At 44.3% G+C, this 23,526-nt stretch overlaps 1 protein-coding gene across 1 annotated transcript in view; it reads right to left on the reverse strand.

Moving 5' to 3' along the window:
* Positions 1 to 1,863: 1,863 nt before the first annotated feature.
* The window catches only part of DLK2 (delta like non-canonical Notch ligand 2), a 74,235-nt gene continuing 52,572 nt past the window's right edge, over positions 1,864 to 23,526 (reverse strand). The window contains exons 6-10 of the mRNA XM_053283120.1: positions 22,280 to 22,381; positions 15,645 to 15,708; positions 8,484 to 8,614; positions 5,598 to 5,742; positions 1,864 to 3,263 (exon numbers count right to left, since the gene is read on the reverse strand). Coding sequence (XP_053139095.1) covers positions 2,495 to 3,263; positions 5,598 to 5,742; positions 8,484 to 8,614; positions 15,645 to 15,708; positions 22,280 to 22,381 — 1,211 coding nt within the window. The 3' untranslated portion in view covers positions 1,864 to 2,494. The remainder of the gene's footprint in view (positions 3,264 to 5,597; positions 5,743 to 8,483; positions 8,615 to 15,644; positions 15,709 to 22,279; positions 22,382 to 23,526) is intronic.

Consider the following 23,526-nt stretch of genomic DNA (forward strand, 5'->3'; position numbering starts at 1 on the left):
CCCCAGGTTGTCCCCTCATGACATTTGCATAGTCAGAGACATGGTTCTGGGACCCAACCGCAGCTCCAACTCCTACCCCCAGCCTCCAGATGAACCCTTGGTTGTAAGAAAGGCTCACTTACCAAACCAAGGGTCCGGAGGCTGGAGTGTGTCTGGTTTGAGCAACTCGTTAAGCGAGGAAGCTCCTCTCCCCGCTGTTCAAATCCCCTTGGCTGGCATAGCTTTCCTTCCTGGATCCCAGAAAGCCTGCACAGCCAGTTTCCGCCCCCTTCCAGGCCCGGCAAGCACATCTCCAGCTCATCTGGGAGTATGTCAGGGGACAGAGAGGAGAACAGCGGGTTCACTGAACCCGTGGTTCAAAACTACGTCCAAATGGGCCCAGAGGAAAAAAGAGAGGTTGGGGGGGGGAGCATGTGTGTGAGAGAGGGGGGGGAAAGGAGGGGTGTTGGTGAGTGAGGGAAAAGATAGGCTTGGTGTGTGTGTGTGAGAGAGGGAGGGAGGGAGGGAGAGAGGCCCACAATTGGCTCCACTTCTCATTATCCCTGGCTCTGCCCATCACCTGCCCTGCCTAACACTGCCCCCGCCCCCTCATCTCAGGAGCCACTAGCTGCCACTGATAACAGCACAATGAAAGTAGGCTCTGAACACAGTTTTGCAGAATATGATCTGTGTATTCAGATCCTAGAGGCCGTGGGCGGAATTTATGATTGATGGTGGTCAGGGGCAAGGCAAGCAGATGCAATCCCAACCCCCTCTTCCAGACACACACATTTAGCCATTTTGGCCAACAGTGCAAAGCCAAGGAAGCATCCTACTTAGAATGATATAGTCCTGGCAACATGCTCATTTTGGTACGCATCCTATTCCAGACTAGACTGCTTTGCACTGGATGTGAACCTGAATGCACTTTTTGATGTAGCCATGGACACTTCTACCTTTATTACCACATAAGTGAAGGAAATGCTGAAGCAGCAGCAAATGAGGGAAACAATGGAGAGGAGAGCTGGTCTTGTGTTAGCAAACATGACTTTTCCCCTTAGCTAAGCAGGGTCCACTCTGGCTGCATATGAATGGGAGACTAGAAGTGTGAGCACTATCAGATATTCCCCTCAGGGGATGGAGCCACTTTGGGAAGAGCAGGTGATTTCAAATTCTCTCCTTGGCTTCTCCAAGATAAGGCTGAGAGAGATTCCTGCCTGCAACCTTGGAGAAGCCGCTACCAGTCTGTGAAGACAATGCTGAGCTAGATAGACCAATGGTCTGACTCAATATATGGCCACTTCCTATGTTCCTATGTAATGGCTACAAACTGATGCAAAAGTCAGCACATCAGGATAATTTGGGGTGCTTTTCGCTTTGAAAAGTCTGCACAGCTCTAGATCTTTCTGTCCCCGCAAAACCTACCCCAGTACCTTGTGTTAGTTGTACCGTAATTCTGTATGAAGAGTCTAACCCCTCATGTAGTCTTGAAAAGTGCTATAATGTTTGCTTTCAGGTCACTCCCAAATTGATTCTCTCAAAGGATAGGCAAGCCTTGGAACTGAGTTTACTATGGAATTCGCCAAACCTCAATTTCCTGCTTCATACACATGCTTTTCCATTCTGACAAGCAGGAAGAATCAGTCCAACTCCAAGGAGGAATACTGGATTTGTGCCTGCACCACACCTGCTTTTGCTCCTCCCTGACACTATAGGAATGAGGGTTGAATGAGGTCCAGGAGTGGTGAAGGAGAATATTGTGAAATTAGGACACAAACCTGCTGAAGTGGTTTGGTAAAAAAGAGGGGGTTGGAGAAAGACATGGGATTCAGCTCAGTAGTACCAACAATTTGCAGCCATATTAAGGAAGGACATGACACAAGGTAAAATGGGAAAAACATGATCAATACAGTCAGGAAACCAGCTCATGGCATCACAAGGCCCAGAGCCTGCGGTGTCTGAAACAGATTGAAAGCGTCTAGGCAGTTCAGGGAATCCCATATTGTTTATGCCAGAACTCCATAGGTGGGGCATTCACAAAGCAGTTTCTGAGCCCCGCTCAATAAAGTTAGGTCATATGACACTTCCAATGCTTCTGACCAAGAGCTACCAGATGCCTGAGGGCCTAACCAAGTTTTTGCTCCTACCACCTGCTCTGGCACACTTAGTCTTGTTTCTAGCAATTTCCTTTAGTGCATATGGAATGGCATCTATCCCTCTTGCTTGCCGTTTCCAACACTGGGATATCCTGACCCAGCATTTCCTTTGGGTTCCTTGGTAAGTTGACATTACTATGCCAGTGGCTTAAGTTGCACCCATTCAAGGACTCTGTTTTCAAACAAGGATTTGCAGCCACATGAATATCCTCCTCCTTCCAGCTGGTTCACACACTTCAGTTCCACCAGAGCCCTTCAGCGCTTTGGAGATGTGCGGCCAGAACAGCTCCCAAGACAGGGCTTAAGGGATTCATTGGTGGGTGAATCCCACAAGTCAGCCAGGCTCTGACTTGGGGTCCTTACAGCTCTGTTGTTTTCCTGGATTCTATCAAGACTGTACTTAACATTCCCACTTGACACTCTTGGTCCTGAAGTTTCCTTGCAGACTGAGAGGGGCTTTGGCACCTCTGGCGCCCCTTCTGCCAGTTCTTCAGCAGCAGCAGCAACACAGTTACCAAGACCAACACAGCAGTGAGCAGCCCAAATACCAGCACTAAAATCAGCTGTGACTGACTCAGCCCTGAGCCCGGTTGTGTCACCACCTCTTTCACTGAGATTAATAGCCCTCCCCCATTTGATTTCTCACTGTAGTTAGTGATTCGCTTCCCAGTAACCACAGCCCTGATTGGCTCAGACTGTGTAGTCCAAGGGTCACTGATGGTTGTGCTTTTCATGGCCCCATTGTGCTCCTCATGATCCGGCTGAAATGCAGTGACCCAGGTTGGCTCTGGAGCAGAGAACTCACAGGTTTTGCCAGCAAGGCCATCCGGACACAAGCAATCAAAATCACTGATGCGGTCATAACACTTTGCCCCATTTTTGCAGGGCTGGCTGGCACAATCATCAATGTTGACGGTGCAGAAACGCCCTTCAAAGCCTGCCTGGCATTGGCAGGAGAAGCGGTTGATGCCATCGAGGCAGGTGGCACCATTGGCACAGGGACGCATCAGGCAGTCGTCTACATCGATCTCGCAGTGTGCACCAATGAATCCTGCCAGGCACTTGCAGGTGTAGTTACTAGCAAAGCCATTCTTATCCTGGCACAGGCCACCATTCTTGCATGGAAATCTGAAATGAGAGAAAAGACCATTATGCTATGTTTTATACACACACACACACACACACGTTAGCCTTTTGACAGGCAGATACAGTAGCAGAAGTTATAGGCCTTGCAGATTTTGCAGCTCTCACTTTTGGTAATTTGGGTTTTTAAGGCTTCTCCATTATTTATTAAATCATTTCACATGGTAGCATATCAATGCTCATTTGTGGATTACCTTGGAAAGCGATATAGTTTTTGCGAAATTTGCATATATTTGTGGTAGCATCTGTTTGGCAAGAGCTTGTGCAAGCTTTGCTTTTCCACTTGTGTTTGAACCTTCTAAATGTTGGGCAGGTGGATGTGGCTGGTGTTAAAGGTAAGACTGGATCAGGATTCAGTATTACCACCATTACAGTGTATCAGCAGCCCTGGCCATTATTATTTATTAAATGTCTATGCCACTTTAACAGGCAACTCCTCAAATCATTATTGGAATTACAGCAGGCCCACACTCAAGCACTTATGCCTCCCAAAGCAACTGCCCACAAATGCCTCCCGTGACAGATCTGAAAGTATGTCTTGACTAGCCTAAAAGGCAGGTTGGCCCACGCTTCCTCCCAGTCAGTATAATGTATCAGTATAAGCCACAGCATCTGCCTTCTTTTCATGTTGATTAATGGTGCTTGGGGCCAGTGTGCAACTCCCTGTTTATCCAAGATGTTTCCTCACAAACTACAGATGCACTTGGCACAGATTGGCACTTGGCACTTCCCAACCGAGACAAATCAAAGGGAAAAGGAGTTCCTTTTCCCTTTGATTTGTCTCGGTTGGGAAGTGGAAGAGAATACTGTACTACATGTCTAGTCGTCTGCCTTTATTTTTTGTTTTAGGGTGTATCCTTTATAGAAGCTTCCCATGCTCATGAATTTGCATTGACTGAAAATAGGTGGCCAGGTAAAAGGGAGGGGGAAAGCTGCATTTGGCAAAATCCCTTCTTTTACCCAGCTATCCAAGTTGCAGAATTCCCTGTGCACTGTCGCATCTGGCAACTGGGTGATTACCCAGTTGAAGGACGCAGCAAGCCTTTCAGCTCTCCTGCAGCCATGGGGTTTTGAGCACTTGAAAAATGTGCCATTTCAAAGTTAAATAGTATTAATAAATAATGCTCAACCCTGACTCACTACAATCTGTGTTACAGAGAGTAGCTGGAAACCCAGTCCAGATTGCATATCCTATCCTGTGGGAGAAGCATATGCTGCATGTGCACCAAAACTTTCTTGAAGGCACAACCTTGACTACATTTGGGGAAGGCTCAGACCATATTTTCTTCCAGGTAGCAGGAGAGACTCTAGAACAAAGGTGCACAACTCAAATGCCCCAGTGAGCCAGAACAAACCAAGGCATGGCATTTGGTGACCAAGGCCAATTTCCAGTGCATTATTACATTAACATCATCATTAAAAATATTAATGAAAGTAATTATTAATTACTTGTGGATATTTTCCCCTTGGCAAGAAACCCACAATTTTAACTAAGGATAGTGGCCAGAAAAAAGGCCCTGTACCTGCTCAGTCAATGGGCAACCTGGAGTGCCTGCCAGTCCCAAACATATTTCAGGTCCTCTCCTCTCCCTAAAGTGCTCTTGCTTCAGGTTGCAATCCAAGGCAGGAGTAAGCCCCACTGGGAACACTGAGAATATTTCTGTGTAAACATGTATAGGGTGGTGCTGTAAGGTGGTTTCAGAGCAGGCAGAGGATGGCTCCCTTGGAGAAGAGGGAACTGACCAAAAGAATGACCCTCTGCCTTTCTGGGGTGCTGTTGCTTCATGAGTTTTTCTACCTGTGGGCCAGCAAAAAAGTCCCTGTGGTCTAGATCTAGCCCCCGGGCCTTATGTTGTGTAGGCCTGCTCTAGTACAACTTAGTCTGGGACAGCAAAGGGGGAGCCACGAGCATTATTAAGAGAGTCAAGATTTTTCTATACATTAAATACTTACAGAGGTAATAAAACTAATGTAATTAAGGTAATTCATAAGTATCCCACCTACCTGGCTGCACTGACTTCCATACCATTTTTTGATATACAGGAGTGAGTGAATCAGGCTTGTTTAAACAATTGTGTTTTTTAAAAATAATTAATTCAAGTTATAGGACCATAGTGTACTATGACTAATCTCTGACACTTTGCTGTAAACGAGTTCCAGCCTGGTGGATAGGGGACCATGAAATATTTTGTGCGGAGCACCCACTACCCTTTGGAGTCGTCCCCATCAGGCAGAAAATTTATTGTGACCACATTGGAGAACCCCTCCCTCCTATGATCATTTTGCCTATCTCCCTCTATTTCTGCTAGGATGTCTCACCCTGCCTTCTCACATGGCCCTGTCTTCAGTTCGCAGTCCTTTCCATGAAACCCTTCAAGGCACAGGCAGGAGTATTCTCCATCTCGATCATAGACACACTGGGCTCCATTCTGGCATGGGCTCTGGTGCTCACAGATGTGCACATCTGAAAGAAGTAAGGGGGGGGGAGACGGCAGGTCAAAGATGAAGTCATTCAGGGCTCATTTTTCATTATTATCATTATCATTAATAATAATAATAATAATAATAATAATAATAATAATAATAATTCATTCATTCATTCATTCATTCATTCATTTGTTCATTTATTCGATTTCTATACTGCCCTTCCAAAAATGGTTCAGGGCGGTTTGCACAGAGAAATCTATATATTTAATTTTCCTGGGTGTGCCTTGGAATGTGCGTCCCGGCACCAAGCTGATTGGCTGGGCAGTGGAGGCACCTGATTGGCTGAGGCAGACCCAGGAGGATTGGTCACCGCGGCAGCTGCAGGCCCGGCCGCAGAGGCCAGAGGCGGTGGCGGGCCTGGCCCGGCCGTGGAGGCAGGCAAGCGGTGGTGGTGGGCTGGCCCGGCCATGGAGGCAAGGCCCAGGAGTGGGGGAAAGAAAGTGCGGGGGCAGAAGTGGCGGTGAGGAGGAGAGGCGGCTGAGCCCGGCACGGCTGGCCATGGTCAGGAAGCGGAGACTGGGGCAGAAGGCAGGGGGGAGGTAACCGACAGCCCCAAAGAGCGCACAGATGCTCTGTGCGGGGTCGGCTAGTAATACATAAACAAGATGGATCCCTGTTCCCAAAGGGCTCACAATCACAGTAAGATAGACGCCAGCAACAGTCACTGGAGGTACTATGCTGGGGGTGGATAGGGCATATTTTCATGCCAAACAAAGAGAGACAGAAGTGGTATGTTTACTGTTGACTCTTGCTACTGGGCAAAGTGGTGCCTTTTAAAGTGGTAGCTTTCTTTTATTTAGCAGGGGAAGAGTTAGCAGGGGAACTGCCCATATTCAACCCAGCATAACATCTTTTCAGTGGCTGTTCCTGATATCTCCCATGTGTTTCTTTCTAAATTGTAAGGCCCTTTAGGACAAGGAATCTCTGTCTATAATTTGCTAGGATGTACCCGTGGCTAATCCTGTGTGTGGCCGCTCTCGTGAGAATTTGTGAGCAAGCTGCCGGGAGGGGAGAGAAAGCGGCGGTGGCCAGAGGAGAAAAAAGGAGGAACTAGAGGCACAGATGCTCTGTGCCCAGGCCAGATAGTTATTTAATAATCTCTCATTCCTTTTGCTATGTAAAGTGCTTTGTGAACTTTTGTGAACTTTTGCTGTTGTTGTTTTAAAAAGCAGTATACAAATATTCTTAATACTGAGTATTAGTCATTGGGGTTGGGTCATTTTATTCAGTGTCCAGATGTTTTAAGATTTTTTCCACCTGTTCCTCTTGTTCTGACCTACAGTATGGCTTCAGCAGTTATAGATGAAATTATCTGTTTGGGGCAGTTATTGTGGCTGCCCATGTTTTTATGATTTTTGTAGGTTTTGTTGTACACCACCTTGGGTTGCCATTTGGCAAGACAGCTAGGGCAAAACTCTTTTAAAAGAAGTTAAATGAACTCTATTCTCCTTTGCATCTGGTTACTCAAATAAAAGAGGCAGACTCAGTCATAAGAACTTACACTCTAAGGGCTGCCTACAAAAGCTATTATCCTGAGATCCTCCAAAGCAAATCAGAGATACAAATGAGCAGAAAGAGAGCCAAGAATCCAGGAAAGATTAAAGGCTCTCATGACTCACCCTATTTTCATAAGTGTTTGTGTAAACAATGATTGCAATTTCATCTCAGGGGGGTATTCACTGTTCTAAAGATTAACAAGTCACAATATTTATGATCAGATAATCAATAAGGATGTGTGTCTGGAGCATTCTGGAACTCAACAGAGAGCTGCTGTAATTACAGGCTAACAACCCTGAGGCAACACCTCTGAATCTTGATTATGGAAACAAGACCTAAAGAAGATAAAAGTCAGGAGGTAGAAATAAAGATGCAGAAAAGGATAAAGATTTGGCCAGGTTATTTAAGCAAATCAGCCAGAGAATTAATGTTGGTCATCATACTTTGCCCTCTGAACCAGCCTCTCAGTAGCAACAGTTTCATCCGAGCATTACAGACACATCCCAAGATACGTGAAGCCCGAATGCTGCTGTGCCGCATATCCCTGGTGGGATCCAGATCCCTTATAAATCAAAACCAACCATAGCAAGCGGGGGGGCAGGGAGGAGGGAAGGCTGCCAGAAGCCCCCTCCTCTCTCCTTGTGCTCCTTGCAGGGTTTGTAAGGAGTGTGAAGAGAGATGCTCCTTGCAGATCATGCAAGGGTCCTGAGGAGCTGCTCCAGTGGCAGTGGGGGGTGGGTGGGTGGGGGGCATGGAATTGCCCTTTTATAGCAATGGGCATAAGGGTGAGTATTGTTGAGGGGTGTGAGAGAAACAAAGTCCTCACACAGCAGAGTATGCTCTGGTGATAAAGAGGTTTATCCTAAAAGATTATCTGGAAACATTAGGTTGACTTCAAAAAACAAAGATTTATTATGAAAATTAACATCACATACTGAGAGAGACAGAACAACATACCCAAACAGGCACTAGCCTTCAATAACTGAACAATTCGAACTGACTCTTAACTGACCAAGACAGACATATTAACATTTAATTATGCCCCTAGTGGCCAGAACAAGTTACTGTGGTGCTAAGAGCAATGCTTTCGAATTCTCACTTCTAACAAGTATCACCTAGACAGAGAGCTGCTGTCTTTCATATTGTGTCCTCTTAGAGCGCCTTTCCCTGCCCAGGTTTTAATCAAAGTTTCCCTACCCTGTTCCAGCTGGAGCAACCTACCTTTGTCACAGAACTTGCCAGCCCAGCCACTTTGACAGATGCATTGCCAGGGCTGGTGGCACGTCCCATGTGTACAGCCCAGCATCCTCACACACTGTTCACAATATTTCCCTTCCCAACCTGGATCACACCTGCAAAACAACACAGGACGATCAGAGTGAGCAGAAAAAGCATCACCACATTACATACAGCAAAATTATAACAAACTGTGCAGTATTGTAGTCCTACAGGGCACTGAGTTTGCATTTAGTAAGTCCTCAGCTTCAGCATGGCAACAAAGTTTGACAGGCTTTGAATGGGAGGAACCCACATGCCTTTTCAATTTCCTTTGCATAATATGTACAAGCACCTCACAAGAATACTAGGAGAATTCTTAAAGTAAGCTATGGCAGACAACTGAGAAGGAGACTGGTGAACAAGAAGAACTAGCAGTGAGGTTTTGAGTATTTGGGGATAGACCAACCAACCAGTGCCTGTCTTTTTAATCCTGAAGCCGGTGAACAAATTATCGTAGTTTGATATGATGTGGATGGGGCTCATTCCTGGATCCGTTTAACCAATCAGTCAGACACAAGGAATGGGAATTGAGGCTTTATTGCTCTGCAGTCAGCAATAGGTAATCAGTAGGCTCATGCTCTCAAACCGATTACCGTTTGGTTACAGGTGCATCTTACATTTATACAAACAATCTAAATGACACCCTAGACACAGTAGGGTGGTCCAAGTATCTAGTATGCATGCGAATGATTTATTGTTCATCTGGTGATTACTCCTTATTTGGTTAGATCCTGTTTTCTGGCCTGGGAAGCTCAGCTGTCTTAGCAAGTTTCATAGATACAATTTAGCTAGAGAGAGATAATGACGTTAATCATGAGAGGCAGTGATGTCCCTGAGTTTGGGCTAGGTTAAGTTAAAATAAGGCTTTCTAGGCAAAATGGAGTTTCTTTGGTTTTCTAAACTCATCAGATAGATGAGGGGTGGAAACAGCAGAGGACTGCAGCTTCCTCGGTGTTTGCATCTGGCTTACAGATTTGCCACAGGTCAGCGACAATCTGGGGTGTACATCTGATGTGCAATGTCAGCAGAGTCTGCTTCTATCCCTGTCATAATCCCAGTTTAACTAGACATTTGGGCCAGATTATGACATGCTGAGGCTCTGAGTTATGACAAATTTAAAAGGCCCCATTGCATTACAAGTGTAGGAAATCCTGCCCCAGTGCATCACTCACCCCTGCCCCCTTCGCCACACTGCTCACAGTCACAGTAGGGTTAGTCTACAGAGGTGAATGCTGCCTGTAACTGTGATGGCAGGCATGGGTCTAAACCAGGCCCTGGGCTGATGAAATTTTGATTTAGCTTACAGTTATTTCTGCACAGATTTATAAAATTCAGTATAATAAATAACTGTGTAGTCATAGAAGTATATTATCAAAATTATAGTGTCTGTTTTAGAGTCTTTCCCCCCTTTATTTTTCAACCAATTATGAAAAACTTGAAATGTAGTCTTTTTTTCCTTTTCCTTTTTTTTGGGGGGGGGGTGTGTATTCAGAGGCCCCAAGCTATAGCTTATTTAGCCTACACCTAAATCTGCCAATGCATTTGGGACAACTGTGTGTTTGTTAAGCACATGCTTGTTCCATTCACCTATAACATACTTTTAAGTGCTTTTAATTAGCAGAAGAAGAAGCAGCACCAGGAAAATATTGCTAAAGCTAAATAAACAAAGAAGGACGACGATGCTATCCTACTGGACAGAATCTGCTTCTTTTCTAAACAAAGCACAGTTTTTACATTTGTATTTTGTGTGTGTGTTGTATCTTAACAGGTGATGGATGTGCACAAATAATCCCTGAAATAACTTGTTCTTTTAAATTTGTGTTTAAGGTCTTGTGGTCATTTAATTTTAATCACTTTAAAAGATGTTTTGTCCTGGGACTTGTTTTCTAATTGAAGGTGTATTTGTAAAGGAAAATGTAAACTACAATAAGTATATGTAAGCCTCCCCAAGCAGTATTGTACTGGAGGGGTGGGGCATAAATATATTAAATAAATACATAAAAATTATTTATTTAATACCTAAAGAAGGACATGAGACAGGGGAGTTAAATCTGCACTTCCCCCACCTTGCCTCACTGCACCCAATTGTTTCAGCTATTTTTTCCCTGCCTGGCTCATTCTGGTATGCTTAAAAGAAGCAGAGTAAGCTAATACAGAGGAAGGAGGCGGTTTTCACTCCCCTCTCTCTTGTGCTCTTTCTGGCATAAAAAGCAGACCATCCCACCCTGCGCCTTACAGGCAAGCACATATTTTTTTAAAACACAGTTTGGCCCCAAAAGGGGCATTCGGCTAGCTCCTTTTTGCCTGTGAAATTATGCCAATGCACAAATGTAAACAGTATTGTCTATATTTTCAAACTAATAGAAACAATCTTGAAGGGGAGAGCAAAATGGAAGTTTGCCTCAAAGGAGTACCATTGTAAGTGTTGGTCAACATCCTCCCATGCACTATAGGGCCTTGCACCTAGTCAACTTCACTGCTGACCTTGCAGTGTGCCAAAGGTCAAGCTAGCACACTGATGATTCAGGAGAACTTCACCATATTTACGTATGCCTGTTCATCTGTTCCTTTAACAGATGAGGAGGCGATTCCCACGATCACTGGGAAGCGGGCTAAGGGAGCTTAGCCAGCTTCCCAGTGATCGTGGGAACCACCGGGCTCACAGGCAATCCCGGTGCTTCCAAGGCGGCTAGCCCGCCTAATTCCCCCTCCCCTTAAATGAGGTTAACAGAGGGAGCGCTGCACTTTGATCCTCTATCAGGAGAACAGGCTAACAGCCCACTCTCCCTGCATACCAGACAGAAGCTCTTCTCATGGATTGTGAGAACAGCTTCATTAAGCTAGATGCAAGCACTGTGTTTTTCTAGCAATTATTTATTCCATGACAAAAGGCTGTGCCCAGGCTTTGATGTGTAGTCTTCTTTACATGCCATTCATGACAATGTATGGGTAGGGATTTTGCTTGTTTGACCCTTCCCTAGATTAATATTTGCAAGGAACACACAACTGCACATCCAGACCCTACTAGAACGCAGATGCTCAGGCTTGTGTTGCTGATCTGCACAAGACATACACCTTCCACAAATCAGGGGGTGGGGAAGAAAGGATAGTTGCATATATCATCATTGTTTGTTCCACACAGAAAGGACAAAATCAACATATAAAAAGTCTTCCAAGTCCAGGACAGACCAATTTGGTCTACACAGGGCAACCATAGCATCCAAAAACAGTATCCACAAGCAATTTTTGCCTCCATCCTTCTTTTGTATTATGTTCTGATTGGATGGAGATGGCTGCCCTTCTTCAAATGGGATATTTTGAGCTGAACAGATTCTGTTTGTATCTGTACCAAGTCTCAAATCTCAGTGCAGCACAGGGCAAGCTGACTACAATCATGTGATTTTCTGTCTTCCCCCTCAACACTGAAATCCTGCAGTTCCCCAGCATTTTAACTTTACAAATCAAGAGTGCATACTCAAGATCTCTTTACAGTTAAGACATTTCGGATCTGTGTTAAGTGATCCTGAGTATGTGCTCTTGCTTAAAAACAGAAGTATTGCCTTTCAAAAGTAGGCCAAGATCCAGTCCAGCAGTGTCAGATATAGCCAGAGTAAGCATGTATACCACAGTCTCTAAGCTACTGTTTTTGCGTCTGAAAATAGACATGTAAGAGGCAATATGCCATTGTAAGCATCCGAACATGGATGCATTTCCTATTGCTAAATCCAGCATTAGGTTGGATTTCTGCCTCTTCCAAGCATGCAACCCAGGGAAGGCAAAGGTATTTTCAGTATGAAATCTCAAAATACTGTTTGAACCCTTTTGCGGTGTTGAAGCAGATTATTTACCCGATGTTTCTTTGATAATGCTAAGCTGTCTTGCAGGCAGTGAGCCCTTTCAGAATCCTGGGATTTAACAGGATCTAAATGATAACATATTCAAAAGCCTTGCCATTCTTCTGCCTAAGACACTGATTTCTAAACAGAACTATTATTTATCACATGGCAAACAAGTCAAAAAGCCAAATATGGCCTAACCGCTCATATCTCCTTTGCAACTTCTAAAGATCTGTTTATGTGGTATTAAAAACATTTGCAATCTTGGAAAAACAGTGTACACACTCTTAGCGCAGGTTATATATACACTATCATACCTACTTATTTTGGTCATGTGTATTAAGCGTTATGTGTGGTATAGTTTATAGCACTTCAAAGTCCTATAAAAACTATACAAAGCTGGAGCAACCACAGCACAAGCAGGCACTGTACAGGCAATTACCTTTGACACCACTCTTTGTCAGCTGCCTGAGGCTGCAGTGCCCTGGCTACGCCAATTCTGCAAAGAACCTGGGCTAGAATTTGGATACTGAATGTCTCAGCTTTCATTATTTTTAAAGCAACTTTCTAGCCTTCGTGGTTGTAGGGACACCATATGAAAATGCACAAGCAATGTCTGCAAAATAATCCACTGTTAATAGTGCAATCTTTTCTCCTCTGCTTTCTGTCCTAAGAATGCAAGCAACTGGATCTGTGCCTCCTCACAGGTACTCATACTGGTCCATCTAGCTCAGCACTATCTACTCCATGGCTGCTCAACTTCAGCCCTCCTGAAGATGTTGGCCTACAATACCCATAATCCCTGGCTATTGGCCACTGTGGCTGGGGATTATGGGAGCTGGGGACCTAAGATGAGCAGGCCTGATCTACTCTGATCGACAATAGCTCTCCAGGATTTCAGACAGGAGTCTTTCCCTGTTCTAACTGGTGAAGATGGGGACTGAACCCGAGACCTTCTGCACAGAAAGATCTACCACTAAGCTACAGCCCCTTTCTCTGACATAGTTCTCGATCATGACCCACACAACTCTACAACTTACCAGTTATCCACAGTAGGTTGAAATCCCCACTCAAGCCACTAAACTTGCTAGATGGCCTTGAGCAGGGGTGTAACCAGGGGAGAGGGGACCCGTGTTCGCCCCTTACCCTGGCAGCCCCTCAGAGTGAGGGAGATAATGAAGAAAATAGGGAGGGGTGGAGCTGGGGAGCCCTCAGCAGCTGGGGGGCTCTGAACCCATCCCCTCAATTATCCCTGGCCTTGAGCAAATCTCTCTCTCCTAAGACTAGCCTGGCTCACAGACTTTTGTCTGTGAGGGGTCTAAGAATGACCAAGTATTTCATACACTGTAACATGTGATAAAAACTATGAATGAATAACTTACTTTTCCCCCAGGCTCAAGCATGGGAGTGGGTCATAGCTCAGTGGCAGAGCATCTGCTATGCAACAACAACAACAACAACAACAACGGATATTTATATAGTGCTTTTCAACAAGACGTTCCCACAGCAGTTTACATAGAGAAATAAAAATAAATAAAGATGGATTCGTGTCCCCAAAGGGCTCAAAATCTAAAAAGAAACATGAGACAGACACCAGCAACAGCCGTTGGAGGGATGCTGTGATGGACTGGATAGGGCCAGTTGCTCTCCCCCTGTTCATTAAAGAGAACCACAGGGTGGAGCCACACTGCTGCGTCTGATGTTGGATGTGGGGGGCATGGCTAAACGCTCCCTGCGTCTGACATCAGACGCAGGGGGTGGGGCTAAGGGGGCGCGGTGGAGGCAGCACTCAGGCTGCCGCTTGGCTCCCTCCGCGCTGGGAGAACCACCACTTTTAAAAGGTGCCTCTTTGCTCAGAAGATCTCAGGTTCTGTCTGTGGCATCTCCAGGTACGGCTAGGAAAAACTCCTGCCTGAAACCTTGGAGAAGCTGCTGCCAGTTAGTGTATTATTTTATTTATTAGTGTTCAATTTGTATACCGCCTTTCATAAAACATCCCAAGGCGGTTTACAAACGTTAAAATACAATAAAACTCCACAAATATCACACTTAAAACCTTAAAATCAGTTAAACAGTAAAAACTATAAAACACCAAACAACAACCATACAAAAGACAGACAGAAGCAGGAGAGCTGAGAGACCCGGAAGTCCCTAAGGGGTAAACCCCTGAGCAAACAAAAAGGTCTTTAGTTGTTTTTTAAAAAGCAGCCACAATCACAGAGTGGACATTCACTGCAATCTTCATTAATTTTTGAGCAGAGGCCTCTTTGGCACAAACAAACAAAAACACCCCTCAATGTGAGAGCCATTTCTCACCATGCTGACCTTCACACAGTTCTGCACTTTTCTCAGTGCTGGGAAGGTGCTTTAAGAGAGACGGAAGAGGTTTAGGAGGAAAGCACTGGGAAGGGCTACAACTCTGTGCAAATCTTCCAAGATGGTGCAGGGGCTCAGGAAGGCTCTATTTCCCTTAGAGTGCCCTGGTGTTTTGGCAAAGGGCAGCACGGTAGGAATGGTCACCTCCACATGATGCCAGGGGGACCGTGCAGAGTGCTCTGCTCTGGCTAAAGCTTCGTACAGGCCCAACAAACAATCAGTCAGAGAGCCACACGTAGGGCTGATGGGGGCTGCCACTGGCCTCTAGGCCTTATAATGAAGAAAAGTGATGTAGACAATACTGAGATAGATTGACCAATGCATATGAGGCAGCTTCCTATATTCCTTTACATGTTGAACAATACTATGCAAAATAAACAGAATTGGCACAAAGCAGGCTTGTAAAAATGCCACTCATCTGATTGCATATTTCAAGCAGCAACAACAAAAGGACTAGTAACTTTGGTGAACTTGTCTGAAAGGCTGACAAACTCTGCCTCTGCATTGCTTTGCATCATCCATTAAGACAGTTCATATGCAATACTTCTTAAAATATGGAGATAATCTCCATATAAGAAAATATATGTATTCTATGTCATATGAAATGTAAAGAAAAAATCTATACTCTGCATGGAGTGGGCAGTTGCTGTATACAAATGGCTCTCTCATCTATGGAGAAACTGTCATGTCATACTCAATAAATTATGGCGTGAACATTTTTCATGCACAGGGATTCTTAATATAGAAAACATGTGACCTATGAAGTGACATTGGAATACAGTATTGTGAATTACTGGGCACTGAATCATGGTTTCTTTCACATATCATGTGCAGGCTATGGAAGGATACCATGTTTGAATGGGAATCTCGCTGCACCCAAATATTGTTTTACCTGCATTTGCCGCTCTCTTCACAGCTGCCATGGGCCAAGTTACAGTGGTCACTGCAGTCATCACCTGTAAGACAGAAGGGAGAACAGGATTTAGTACCAAGGAAGTCAGGGTTGCAGGCTTTTATCAGCGTACATAAGCATGTTTAAGTTGTTTTAATTTTTGTTTTCATGGGTTATTTGTTTTTATTAATGTGAACCACTGCTTTAATGGGTTATTTATTTTGTTTTTATTGTTCTTATTCATGTGAACTACCTAGAGCCATCTTGGTTAGGTGGTATAAACATTTAATATATTATAATAATAAATAATATACAGGACAGGAAAGTCAGTTCCTCTTATGTCAGTGTCCCCTACTTGAACACTAACATAATGTCCCATAATGTCCCAGGTTCACCAATATAAAAGACACTGGTCCAAAGTTGTGTGTATACTAACATGAACATGCTCCTTTGTAAGTTCCCCATTTGCTTCAATGGAAGGACTGCTAACTTGGCAAAGAGGCACCTTTTAACATGATGATTCTCTTTATTTAGCAGGGGGAAAGTAACTGGCCCTATCCACCCACAGCACAGTACCTCCAGTGACTGTTGCTGGTGTCTATCTTAAGTTTCTTTTTAGATTATGAGCCCTTCAGGGACAGGGAGCCACCTTATTTATATGTTATTTCTCTGTGTAAATCGCCCTGAGCCATTTTTGGAAGGGCGGTATAGAAATTGAATGAATGAATGAATGAATGAATAAATAAATAAATAAATAAATAAATAATATGTTCCTGTACACATATGGGACTCTTTTTTCAACTGAAATAAATGGAAAAGCACTTGCAAGTGGAAATTTTTGTGCTCATAAGAAATTGTTGTGTTGGGAATGAGTATATAAAATCAATTTTCCTTTCACACTTACTTTCCCCAGTCGTGTATTATTCTCTCATAGCCCTTGATTATATTCAGCACAGTCAGTTTCTAATGCAATAAATGCACATCTATTTGTTGCATGCACACCACGCCAGATGTCTTCCCTTATGGTTGTAGTTCTGAATGCAGAAAGGTACTGCATTTTTCCAGCAATGTATGCACTATATTTTGTAGCTGGGAAAATGCATTTTTTAGACTTAATTTTTATTGCAGTTTTATTATTTGTCATTAATAGATTGACAAGAGTGAGAACAGATATAGCCATATATAGAACAAAACTCTCCTTTAAAAAAAAAATCCTAATACAGAAATGTCAACATGCCTTCAGACAAGAGTACATAACTAGCACTAACAACAAATTTAAAAAGCAACAAGAATCTCTCCAAATGAGCAACTTTCTCTTCCCCCGTATTTCAATAGATCAATAAAACAATGACTTCATTGACTGGTTAGTGTGTGTGTGGAAATGAAAATAGGATGACTAGATAAAGGAAGCCTAGACTCTCATACAGTTATTTAATTTTATTGTCCAGTTTGTTCCATATCTTCTTATACTACCCATCCTGTTCTTAATAAACTCAAATGTTTATTAACTCTCTTATAGTGAACATAAGACTTTGAATGTATATGAATACAGGAAGTTGCCTTCTACAGAGTCAGGTCCATCTTGCTCAGTATTGTCTACACTGACTAGCAGGAGCTATCCAGGGTTTCAGAAGAGATGTTTCCCAGCCCTACCTGAATTGAACCTGAGATCTTTGGCATACAAAACATGTGCTCAACCACTGTGCTATGGCCCTGTCTTCACTGCATAGCTGAGGAGCTGGGTGTTGAAGAACTGATCAACTTTAGGGAGAGGAGAGCTGGTCTTGTGGTAGCAAGCATGACTTGCCCTCTTAGCTAAGCAGGTTCTGCCCTGGCTGCATATGAATGGGAGACTAGAAGTGTGAGCACGGTAAGATATTCCCCTTAGGGGATGGAGCTGCTCTGGGAAGAGCAGAAGATTTCAAGTTCCCTCCTTGGCATCTCCAGATAGGGCTGAGAGAGATTCCTGCTTGCAACCCTGGAGAAGCCACTACCAGTCTGTGAAGTCAATCGCCCTGAGCCATTTTGGAAGGGCGGTATATAAATCAATCAATCAATCAATCAATCAATCAAATAAATAAATAAATAAATAAATAAATACGGAGCTAGATAGACTAATGATCTGACTCAATATATGGCAGCTTCCTATGTTGCTAGGGCTTTCCTGCTCTATAGAAACAGTAATCCTTTTCTAATTTCTTCTTTGAACATAAGAACAGCCCTGCTGGATCAGGTCCAAGGCCTATCTAGTCCAGCATTCTGTTTCACACAGTGGCCCACCTGATGCCTCTGGGGAGCCCACAGGAAAGAGGTATGTGCATGCCCTTTGGCACCCTGTTTCTGGAGAGAAATGGGGCGGGGAAGGCAACAAAGGAGTATGTAAAGCAAAGGAGTAAGTAAAGGAGTAAGATGCAAAGGCTTGCTTGGTAAAGGTTAAAGAAGAGATTGTGTATACCTCAGAGTAGCTGGAGCTAAGCATTCTGAGTTCTAGGGGAGGCTCATAGGAATCTCACTTATGCCATAATGGAAATCAGTGGGTCTGACTTAAACCCAGACTACTGAAGAGGCTGCCGGTTCAAATCCCTGCTGGTATGTTTCTCAGACTGTGGGAAACACCTATACCGGTCATCAGAAATATAGAAAAGATGCTGAAAGGCTGCAGGTAGGAATATCTCTCAGCCCTATCTTGGAGATGCCAGAGAAGGAACTTGGAACCTTCTGCTCTTCCCAGAGTGGCTTCATCCCCTGAGGGGAATATCTTGCAGTGCTCACACTTCTAGTCTCCCATTCATATGCAACCAGGGTGGACCCTGCTTAGCTAAGGGGACAAGTCATGCTTGCTACCACAAGACCAGCTCTCCTTGTGGTAGATCAGCTACCACAAGAACAGGTTGCTGGTTCAAATCCCTGCTGATATGTTTCCCAGACTATGAGAAACACCTATATCCGGCATCAGCAATATAGAAAAGATGCTGAAAGGCATAATCTCATACTGCGCAGGAGATGGCAATGGTAAACCCTTCCTGTATTCTACCAAAGACAACCACAGGGCTCTGTGGCCGCCACCGACTCGACAGCACACTTTACCTTTACTGAAGAGGCATGTAACAAATTGATATTTGGAAGTGTGTGTGAAAACTTAAGATAGAGTGCCTGTCTTCTGGGGGAATCCCCTAATGCATTGCGCACATCATGTGGTGCATTGTTGGATATATGGAGGCTGGGCCGCAGAGAAGGGGGAGAGGTAGAAGAAGGGGAGGCAGGTGAGAATGGAGAGAAATGGGAACACACAACATTGCCAGGCATAACATAAACCACACCTCCAAACCAGGTGAGGCAATAGCACTACATTTCTTCAGACTTGAAAGCTTTCTGCTGTTGCTGCAATGGAAGCACTAAAAATCATTATAAACCAGCATCTCAAAAAAAGGGGGGAACGGGACAAGACTGCAACAACAAGAAGAGTACCATCTGGAGTCTCCTGGCAGGCTACCTACAGGCAGCAGAGAAGAAAGGAGGCAGAGCGGCCAGCGCTGGCTGTCCACCAGAGCCCAGTGCACACCCTCTACCCTGCCCTACTGTCATGTGCTGAGCTTGTGCCTTCCTCCTCCTCAGAGCCAGCAATGGAAGGTATAGGATTTCCCTTCTGTGGGTATTCCCACCCCATGTATATTTATGGAATGGCTTGCTATAGGGCTTTGATATTGAGCATATATGTAAGGCAGGGTGAGGGGATTTGTATATTTAATTTGAAGCAGATTGATCAGTATTTTGACTTTTAATAATTTTTTGACATTTTTCTAAGAACATCAAAAGAAGAAGTCCTATAAGTGGCTTGTACCATGGCAGAGAATTTTAAAAAAAAACTTTCTGGAACTGAAACCGCCCCTTGGACCATCATTCCACCCCCATGTGGAGGAATCTGCCCTTTATTTTAAAAAGGGTAAGGCACTCCCTTTTTGCCCCACCCTTTAGATCTCCAGGAATGGCTTAGCATAGGGCTTTGATAGTGAGCACAGATGTAGGGCAGGATGGGAAAGCTCTGTGTATTTAATATGAAGCAGGTTGGTCAATGAATTGATTTTAAATAATTTTTTTCCTGCCAGAAAGGGTCCTCTCTATCCATAGAGTACTTCATACCTAGTGAAAGTGGAGTTAACTGTAAACAGCCAGATAAACAACTTTTTTGGTAAATGTACTATGCTCAAGTTGGTTTGCAATCCAGAAGGTCTGAGAGAGAACTTTGAAGCAAGGGACATGTGTTGTGCTTTAACCTTTTCCCTTACGAATGAACTATATGTCCAAGCTGGTTGGACATGTCCAAACAAACTCACTCACTCACACTATTTACCCAGTATGTCATCAGACAGTATGATTCTGTAATCATATGAAATATTAAGGAGAATCAGCACATGCTGATTCTCCCCCAGCCCTGCACCCCACTAGGGACATCCCTGGGGGCATATTTTTGGTAGGCACAGTGGGCTTCAGAGAGAAGGGAAGGCTGATGAAAATCACTCCTCCCTACTAGGACCAGTGCATTAGCTGCACCAAACCATTAGCTGCTGGTTTGTTATTCTGGGTACAGGCCAGTATCTGTGGTTGACAGAATAACCCACATTTGGCTGGAGCTTGCAGTACAATAACAAGTAGGGATGTGCATGGAACCAGCACCCTTCAAGCCAATGGTGGGGGGATAGCTTTAAGGACGGGGGAGGGTGCCCTTACCCCACACACCTCAGTGCACTTCACCCTCCGGCACCCTGGGTAAAAATAGTCTGGCAGGGCAGCAATATACCTCCTTGCCTCCCCATTGATTCCCCCGACCAGAAGTGACTGGAAGTGCACTTTGTGCATGCATGCCAGGCACATCTGGTCGGGGGATCAACGTGGTGTCAAAGAGGTATGCTGATGCCCCGCCAGACTATTTTTAAGCTATCCCCCTCACCCCACCTTCGAACCGGTGGAACCGCTGGTCTATTGAACCAATTCGGAGGCCTGTAAAAGGGCCCCTGAACTGGTTCGTGTGCATCCCTAATAACAAGAAGTGGCACAAAACTGGATATTAGATTCATTTAAAGGAACCAGGGCATTCCCCAACCGAAGCAGTTGGCCACAATCTGGGGAAGGAAGACAGCCACTACTGCATACGATTCTTGGCTTCTCTTATACACGAGGAAAGGAATGTATACCCACAGCAATTACAGTAGAGGAACAGTCCAGAAATTTGAGTAGGTTTCTTCACCTCTAATTTGGAGGCCACCAATATTTCCATTCTTTAGTCCCACCACTTGAGATGAGAATTATAACCTTTCCAAGGTATTGATTTCCAATCATTTATTTACATGTCTCCAAGGCTGTAACTGAACCATGCCTTGGTTTTGCATCTCAGCCTCTTCCTTTCCCCTTCCTTACCCGTCTCTTTTTTCCAAGCCTGGCATTTCTCTTCTACCATCCCTCTTTCCTTGGCTTGAACACCTGAAAGTTACTCTTCATTGTTTGCCAACCTTCTATATTCTGTTTGTTTCTTCAAAGGGGGCTGTACAATGAGTGATGACCCTTGGATTGCATCCTCATAGGGCACAGCTACATTATATTTTATACCTGTTTGTCACGATTCCTCTAAGGAATCTATGGACTTAAAATTTTATACTTGCACAGAGTGACCAGCAGGTGTCAGTACATGCCTAAAACATAGGATGCTGGACAAGGAAAAGCACAGCTCAGGCACTGGACAGCTGGTACAAATGCCAAGGAGCAAACCTATAAATCTTTAGAGCTGTGGGCCAGACGAAATATTTAAAGCAAGTTACTATCACTTGCATGGTTGCCTGCACCTCCAGTAAGCCTTGAAACTGAGCAGTGTGTCTGTTGGTGGAAGAGGGGCTGCTCAACCTCCCCCACTACAAAAATACACCACCCTGCCTGTTCCTCCCCCTCACCTCAAAATCCCTTACAGCTGGTTTTCCACATATAGGTGAAAAGATAAGTGGTGATTCTCTTTTATTTAGCAGGGGGAGAGTAACTGGCCCTATCCATCCCCAGCACAATACTTCCAGTGACTGTTACTGGTGTCTATCTTATGTTTCTTTTTAGATTGTGAGCCCTTTGGGGACAGGGAGCCATCTTATTTATTTATCATTTATCTGTGTAAACCACCCTGAGACATTTTTGGAAGGGCGGTATAGAAACTGAATGAATAACAACAACAACCACCACCAGGACAGACCCTGCTTAGCTAAGGGGACAAGTCATGCTTGCTACCATAAGACCCGCTCTCCTCCCCTGTTCTGTTCTGTTGAGGGGGAGAGAGAATGAGTTGCCTACTCTGCAAACAAGTGTACTTGTAATCACTCTGCATTGTGGACCCAAAATGTATTTCTTTTAAATCTCTTTAGCTCCATACTCTCTAGCACACAGGGCAATCTAGTCACAATACCCACCCTCTCAGACAATTCGGAGCTTCTTAGGTCTACATGTTCACCTGGTACCTTGAAGAATGGAGGACCAGACCAGTCACCCATAGATAGTCAAATAGAGCTTTGGCTGGAATGGCAAGGATTGAAATCAGCCCTTTGTGCTGTAAGAGATCTTAGGCACCAATGAAATCAAAGGAATATATAACAGATCCTCACCTTGGGCAAAATGGTGATGGGCCACTAGGATCCAAAGCAAGGACATGAGCTGAAGGCAGAAACTTCTGAGCATGGTCAGTGTGGCCCCACCGAGATAGTCACCTACAAAAACACAAAGGCAAAGTCAGGCCAATACTGTGTTGGCACCTCTGCAGCGCTATCACAGTCCTCCATGCCCCAAACACTAGTCATACAAGAAATTAGCATTCTTCTTTTACAAAACTCATCCAATGGTTTCTCCAGCTGCCACATGTTCACTCTTCTTCAGATGCTTTCAGGTTTTCTCTTCCATCTGGAGGCCAACTAGAACCCGTGTATTTGCAGAATCTGCTCTTTTGTGTTTAAAAGGCAACACACCTCTGCTCTGAAGACATTTTCATTACTCCCTGTACTTAACTGCATAATCAAGGAAGATCCTTCCTGCTGTCAGCTAGCCTATCACTATGATGGGGACCCATAGTGGTGATGGGGACCCATTTTTCCCCAAGGAAAAAAATAAATAACTTCTTGTTCCAAGGAAAGAATAAATAACTTCTTCCAAGGAAAACTATCCACATGCTCATGTAATATTTAGATCACTTTTCAAAGCATATCAAAGATAGACTTGATGGCTATTATTTTAAGGTGTCACTTTGCTGTATTTCTCCTTCAGTGATAGCCTCCAGCTGTGCTAAGCTATAAAGCTGATAACATAGTATTTACTGAAAGAGCACAAATTGTGGAATAAATTGTGCATAGCAGCCTGGAGATGCCATATGCAGTTATCCCTGCTAACTTGGCAAAGAGACACCTTTTAATGTGGTGACTCTCTTTATTTAGCAGGGGGAGAGTAACTGGCCCTATCCACCCCCAGCACAGTACCTCCAGTGACTGTTGCTGGTGTCGATCTTACGTTTCTTTTTAGATTGTGAGCGCTTTGGGGACAGGGATCCATCTTATTTAATTATTATTTCTCTGTGTAAACCGCCCTGAGCCACTTTTGGAAGGCGGTATAGAAATCGAATAAATAAATATGGAAAAGAAGACAGATCTGCCGTGCCTTCAATAGATGCACAGAAGAAGCAGATAGGTCTCCTTAAAAATACAGGAGACCGGTCCTCTTTTCCATATGGCAGCCCTATGCCAGCCTAATTAAAGATGCTTGTTGGATTCCCCACTCAAGGGAGAGCAAAGGATTAACTTCTCTGTCTCTGGCAGGTGGTGAATACCACCAGGATAACTCTGTGTGAATGTGGATTGATATCTGG

Source organism: Hemicordylus capensis, chromosome 1 (genome assembly GCF_027244095.1).
Source record: "Hemicordylus capensis ecotype Gifberg chromosome 1, rHemCap1.1.pri, whole genome shotgun sequence".
Taxonomy (NCBI): domain Eukaryota; kingdom Metazoa; phylum Chordata; class Lepidosauria; order Squamata; family Cordylidae; genus Hemicordylus; species Hemicordylus capensis.